This window comes from Chiroxiphia lanceolata, chromosome 7 (assembly GCF_009829145.1).
Source record: "Chiroxiphia lanceolata isolate bChiLan1 chromosome 7, bChiLan1.pri, whole genome shotgun sequence".
Classification (NCBI taxonomy): domain Eukaryota; kingdom Metazoa; phylum Chordata; class Aves; order Passeriformes; family Pipridae; genus Chiroxiphia; species Chiroxiphia lanceolata.
In genome coordinates, this window is record NC_045643.1 from 3,309,093 (window position 1) to 3,314,991 (window position 5,899).

Consider the following 5,899-nt stretch of genomic DNA (forward strand, 5'->3'; position numbering starts at 1 on the left):
GCTTGGCTCAGCTGGGCTAAGGTGGGCTCAGTGGGAAAGAGCTTCTCCATGCAGTATAAATGTTCCACAAACAAATTTGGCTACTTCTCTGGTCAGCTCAGAAAGCCTCACAGGGCAGATGGGCTGAGCTGGTCTGCTCAGATACCAGGACAGAGAGCATTTGCTGCCTGTGGGTAGGGATTGTGTGGCCCCTCAAGCCAGGTCTGCTGGGGCCCCTCAAGCCAGGTCTGCTGGGCCCCCTCAGCCTTTGAGGCCAGCAGAGTGTGGTGGGAAGGGAAGCACTTCTCGGGGGCAACTGGGAAAATTGCTCCCTCTGGCAGCTCTCCGACTCCCCCAAGGCCCCTCCAGGCCAGACTTTGGGACTTGATGAGCCGGAGCGTTCCCAAACCTGCTGTGTTGCAGGTGCCTTCAAGGCACTTGTGCAGGACTTGGTGAGCCAGAGCTTTTCCGTGCCATCTCTCCTGCAGGAAGCCATGAAGCCAGAGAGAGCCATGGAGCAGAGACCCCCCAGGGTGCCCAAGCTGGCCTGGCTGAAGGAGGGGGAGGAGGAAGGCCCTGGAGCTGCCCCATCCCAGCAGCCTGAGGAGGCGCAGCAGTCCCAGTCCCTGCAGGAGGGTGAGTGGCAGAGCTGGGCCCCAGGGCTGGTGGCTACAGCCAGATGGGCCTCTTGCCATCCCATCCCTTGTGGACAGGGCCAAGGAAAGGGAGGGGGAAGGAGGGCCCGGGGCTGATCCCCCGGCAGCTCCATGCACTGGCCATCCCGGGGCTGGCCCTGCCTGTGGAGCGCAGGGCTGGGCCGTGTTCTGCGGCCTGTCCCGCAGCCCCTCAGCTCTGACCGCGCTCGCTCTTTGCCAGATCCAGGCCGGGACCGGACACAGGAGCAGGACCGCGCCCGTGGCCGCTTCCGCAGGGCAGCACAGGTACCTGCAGCCACGGCCTCCTGGGCTGGGCCTGCTGCCACTGCTCAGCCTGGCACCGCTGTCGGAGCTCTCCAGGGCACATCCCTGTCTTCCTGCCTTTCTCCTGCAGATGGTTTGCCAATTCACCAGCTGCGTTTGGAGGGAAGAGACCATCGCCATGGGCGCTGGGGGCATGGCAAACTCTGACCTCTGCAATGCCGAGACCAGCGCTGCCCTGCTGGATTTGCTTGTGGAGAATGGTGTCTCCAATGCCGAGAAAGTAAGCAGCCTGTGGCCAGGGCTGTAGCCCTGCAGGGATTGTGCGGGCCCTCACGCCGGCTCCGCTGGGCCCCCTCAGCCTTTGAGGCCAGCCCAGAGTGGTGGGAAGGGAAGCGCTTGTCGGGGGAAGCCGGGCAAGTTGCTGGCTCTGGCAGCTCTCCAAGTCTGCCCCGTGCCCCCTGCAGGTGCCAGCCTTCGTCAGGTACATCCACCGGTGGCTCACGGCCAATGTGTGTGCTGAGCGCAGACTAGACAAGACTCTTCTGGCTCTGGTCGAGGCACACCCCGTGGATGTGGTGGTGACTCTGCTGCGCTCTGCCCCATGCTGTGACAGGTATGGGGCCCCTCTGCCTCCAGGGCTCACCAGCGCATCAGCCTGTAGAGCCCGTCCCAGGTGTCTGTCAGGCCCAGAGTTCCAAGGAGCCTCTAGCATGCCAGCCACGGATCCTGCTCCCATGTGCCCTCCTTGCTCCTCAGGGTGCTGTGGCTCTGTCAGCTGGGAGCGGGAAGTGCCCAGGCCGTGGCACTGTGGCTGAGAGCCCGCTGACACAGAGCTTTGACCCCCCAGAGCTGCTGTGAGCATGTGGAGAGCAATCATCTCCTTGAGAACTACTGCAGAGTCGGTGCTGACGATCCTTGCCCTCGTCCTGGGAAGCTGGCCAGCCTGCAGCGTGCGCACCTCTGATGGGGACGAAACGGAAGTCTTTGCCCTGGCTGTGAGTTTCTGGAACTGGCCTTTGCTCAGCGTCACCTCTCCCTGCCTCAGGCACTGGGCTGGCAAGCTGGCTTAGGGGCAGGTTCAGGGGCACCAGGCCGGCTGCTCCTGCTGTGTCTCCCCTGGCCTCTCCCTGCCACGCTCGGGCCCTGCCCCATGGATGTCCGGGCACTGAGCGCTGTCTCTGGCTGGTTTCCTTTTTGCAGGCAATCGTGGCACTCTGGAAGATCCTCCATCTGCTCTGCTGCACACGGGCAGTGAGGGAGTGTTTCCCCAACCTCTTTGTGCATCTGCTCTTCCAAGTGTTCTTCAGCACAGTGCAGATGCCGGAGGAGGTTGACACCCTGTGGAGGGAGTGCCGGAAGCAACGCAGCCTTCCCACCAAGCCCAACAGGTGCTCCATCCCACTCCTCCTGTCCCTGGCACGCCTTCGGGGCTGGCCAGGGCTCCCAGCATGACCTGGGCTTTGCTCTGCACGCAGGTTTGCAGTGCTGACCCTCAAAGCCCTGCTGCGCCGTCTGCGCTGCGAGAGCGTGCTGGTGGCACTGGAGCGCAAGTGTGGCTGGGACACGCTCCTCAACGCCGACACCCACCACTACGCAGTGGGTCTGCTGGCCAGGTGAGACCCCCTTGTCCTCACTGCCCCTGTCATTTCTGCCCTCTGCACGGGGCACCCCACGCAGTGCCCGTGGTCGTGGGCCAGAGGGCCTTGTCACCCAGGGATGGCCGAGCAGAGTGGCAAAGGCTGGGAGAGGCGGGTGCACAGGAGGAGCCGCCTGCCAGAGTGCCCTGGTCCCCTACCGGGGTGCTGGGGAAAGACCAGGCCTCTGGGAGTGAATCCTGGCAGAGGTTTGCCCAGCCAGCTCAGGCGCGACAGTTCTTGTTTCCCTCCTGCCAGGGAGATGGGCTCTGTCTGCACCCCCTGGTGTTACGGCATTGTGTGCTGCCTCCTGGAGCTGCTCAGCGAGGAGATGTGTCCCTGGGAGCTCCCTGCCATGGCGTTCCTTGTGGAGGTGAGCCTGATGGCGAGCGCTGCCTGGCCGAGCTGCCTCCACCTCTCTGGCCTTGTGCAGCCGCATCTGCGGGGGAAGCCCAGTGAAGGGAGCTGGGGCAGAGGGGGGGCTCCGCTGTGTGCCCTTGGCCCCTTGCTGCTGGGGTGACACTTGTCCTCAGCTGTGTTTTGGGTCCTTCTGCTGCCAGCACTCGCACTTCCCTCATGGCTCCTCAAGGCCAAGGAATGCCAGGGCTGGGTGGCACAGAGGAGCGGGCGAGTGGCCTGCGCAGGGCAGGGAGCCCAGGGGCTCTGCAGAGCCACTGCTGCTTTTGGGCAGGGCTGCCCGGGACGGTGCCGCGCCCTGTGCGGGCTGCTGCCGGCCGGGCAGCCCATCACCGCTCCGTGCCTTTCAGGCCCTGGTCTACCTGGACGTGAGGGAGTGCGGCGAAAGCGTCCTGCAGATCCTTTCAAGGCACCTGTGGAGCGAGTGCCCAGAGATGCGCCGCCAAGTGCTGAGAGGCCTGGTGGTGCTCAGCCAGGATGCCGTGATGGTGAGGAAGGGGCAGCTGGCCGAAGCCGTGCTGCAATGCTGGGGCTGGGGAGCACAGCTTCTGCCAGCTCTGCTGCCTCCCCGCTCAGCTGCCCGAGTCCCTCGGGACAGGCCTTTGGCCTCTGGGCCCCGCGGCAGCACATGGGGCTGCCCCGCCGGAGCGGGGTTGGCGCTGCAGCCCTTCATGGCTTCACAGCACAGCCTTGTGTTCCTCACAGGCCAAAAGAATGTGCAGCCTGACTGAAAGCCTCGTGCAGCTCCTGTGGGACGCAGATGGAGAGCTGGTCGGGAGGACTGTCAGCATCCTCGGCTTTCTGTTCTCCGACAAAGGCATCCAGCTCTCCAGCCCCACCGCCCTGCAGCTGGCTGAGGCGCTGCAGCCGCTCTTCGACAGCGTAAGGCTCTGTGCCCCGCAGCCACAGGCAACGGGTGCTGGCAGGAAACTTTGTGCCTTGTGGATTTTCAGGCCTGTGCCCAGGTGGGCCTGGAGAAGCCAGTGCTGAGGTCTTTTCATTTCCACCAGGCTGACAGCAGCGTGCAGCTGTCCTCCGTCCTCCTCTTCCGTGGGGTGATGGTGACAGGGGAGAAAGAGGGAAAAAAGGCCCTGAAGCCACACGTGCGCCAGAGCCTGCTTCCACTCTTCTTCCACTGCCACGATGAGAACCAGAGAGTGGCAGAGGTGAGCACTTGTGGGCTCTGGTGTCCCCGTGGCAGCAGGTGTCCTGCCCTGGCACCTGATGGGCTCCAGCCTCCTGCTGGCCTTGCTCCAGGGACACGGGTCCCTTGCCCTGGGCCGTGGTGCCATTTCCCGGTGCTTGTTGCTCTGCAGGCCTCTGGGGAAGCGCTGCTTTGTGTGGTCGGCTTCCTGAAGAGGAGGGACCTGAAGAAGATAGTGAAGAGGAAGGAGCTGTGGAGGTTCAGCGAGTGCCTGGTAAGGACGGCCATGAAGCCCCAGCCCCAGGCTGGAGCAGCCCCCAGTCCCCGACGCTCAGAGTGCGGGGCTGGCACTGTGCCCCTGCCCACTGCTGCAGCCGCCTGCGGGACAGCAGCCTGCGCCCCACACGCTGCTGCCTTGCCTGAGGCGTGCGGGCAGGGGAGGCCAGTGCTGGGCGCAGGCAGCGCCTGGCCAAGGGGCAGAGCCCCAGCCAACCCTTCCCTCCGTGCCCTGCTTCTCTCTGCAGCTGGAAAAGGAGTGGGGTCGAGTGGCCCAGTACCTGCGCCAGGCCCTGCCATACCTGGAGAGCCCACAGGAGCCCCTGCGAGAGGCGGCCGTCAGGTTCATGGGTGAGCCACAAGGTCCCTCCCCGCCCCGCTGCAGCTCGGCCCCAGCCCCGGCTGCTGCAGCGGCAGCAGGATGCGGCCCAGGGATGTGCTGGGGAGCCCCGAGTGCCCTGGTGGCTGCTGCCGCCCTGTGCCAGCCCAGCCCTGGGGAGTCCCGAGGCGGGAAGGCCCCGGGCTCAGCCCTACCAGGGCAGGAGGGTGCGTGGCCGGGCCGGCAGCGCCGCAGTGGGGGAGCTGTGCCGCTGGGGCCCTGACAGCATCTGTGTTCCCAGGGATGGCCGGGAGGTACCTGCGGGGACAGCCTGAAGAGCTGCAGGACATCATCGAGAGTGAGTGAGGGCAGCGCGGTGTCAGCAGGGGCTGGCGGGAGGAGCACGGAGCCTGGGTAGGGAGCTGCAATCCTGCCCTGGCTCTGGAGGGCTCTGCTCCCTGCACGGATGAGGGACGGCTTGGGCAGAGCAGAGAGAGAGTTCAGGGGCACAGGGGGTATTGGTGGCCAGCGCCTTCCGGCTGATCCCGTTGGACCCTGCTCCCTCCTGGCCATGGCAAGAGCTGGGTGGGATGGTCCTGGCCGGAGGAGCTTCTTGGGTCGCCACAGATCCAGGCTCTGACCTTGGCTCTGTTCCTCCCTGTTGCAGCTCTTCAGGGTCTGAGGAACGACACCAGCCCCGCCATCTCAAGCCTGGCGCTTCAGAGCTGCAAAGAGATCGAAACTGCTCAGAGAGCTGCATCCCCCCAGCTGCAGCAGCTGCAAGACTGGCTGTGCGGGGCCTGCCGGAGCTGTCCTGCTCTGCGGGGCAGTTTCTGGCTGTGCTGCCAGAGCTCTGGGGAGGCTTGATGTGGGAAGCGGTGTCTGCTGCGGCCACGTGAGCCTGCGAGGAAGACCCCTGCTGTGGAAGCACTTCCCTCTAGTCCAGCATAGGAATATAAAATTCCTCTTGCCACACACAGAGGCTCAGGAGTGTTTCTTGGGGCCCAGTTTGCACAGGGCATTGGGGAAGAGGGGCAAAAGGGTCCTTGTGCTCAGCAACACTTGCCCAGGTGTGCAGTGAGAAGAGAAAGAGCCCGAAGTGCCCTTGGCCTTTGGTGGTGCTGTGTTGAAGCCTCCAAGCTTGCAGCAGAGCAGCTGGGCAAAGGCTGGAGCTGTGGGGATCCCTGAGCCAAAGGTCCTTGGAGATGGC

General features: G+C 64.7%; 1 protein-coding gene across 2 annotated transcripts; it reads left to right on the top strand.

Annotated features, from left to right (window-relative positions):
- The first annotated feature begins 253 nt into the window (after positions 1-253).
- LOC116789226 (maestro heat-like repeat-containing protein family member 6) lies at positions 254-5,666 on the top strand. 2 transcript variants are annotated; one of them, XM_032692790.1, is made up of 15 exons: positions 254-615; positions 856-920; positions 1,030-1,179; positions 1,364-1,512; positions 1,747-1,894; positions 2,100-2,287; positions 2,375-2,512; positions 2,792-2,906; positions 3,301-3,438; positions 3,656-3,832; positions 3,961-4,116; positions 4,267-4,368; positions 4,619-4,721; positions 4,991-5,047; positions 5,357-5,666. In XM_032692790.1, exons 1-15 carry the CDS (start codon positions 474-476, stop codon positions 5,554-5,556), a joined length of 2,028 nt encoding a protein of 675 aa, XP_032548681.1. In that variant the 5' UTR covers positions 254-473; the 3' UTR covers positions 5,557-5,666. The 2 variants fall into 2 exon arrangements, with proteins under 2 accessions (XP_032548681.1, XP_032548680.1); XM_032692789.1 differs by having other exon boundaries at positions 4,619-4,718; positions 4,988-5,047.
- Positions 5,667-5,899: the final 233 nt, after the last annotated feature.

Coding starts and splice junctions, on each gene's coding strand:
- LOC116789226 (XM_032692790.1), top strand. CDS start 474: ATGAAGCCAGAGAGAGCCATGGAGCAGAGACCCCCCAGGGTGCCCAAG. Junction 3,833..3,960: donor TGCAGCCGCTCTTCGACAGC/GTAAGGCTCTGT, acceptor CATTTCCACCAG/GCTGACAGCAGCGTGCAGCT. Junction 4,369..4,618: donor GGAGGTTCAGCGAGTGCCTG/GTAAGGACGGCC, acceptor TTCTCTCTGCAG/CTGGAAAAGGAGTGGGGTCG.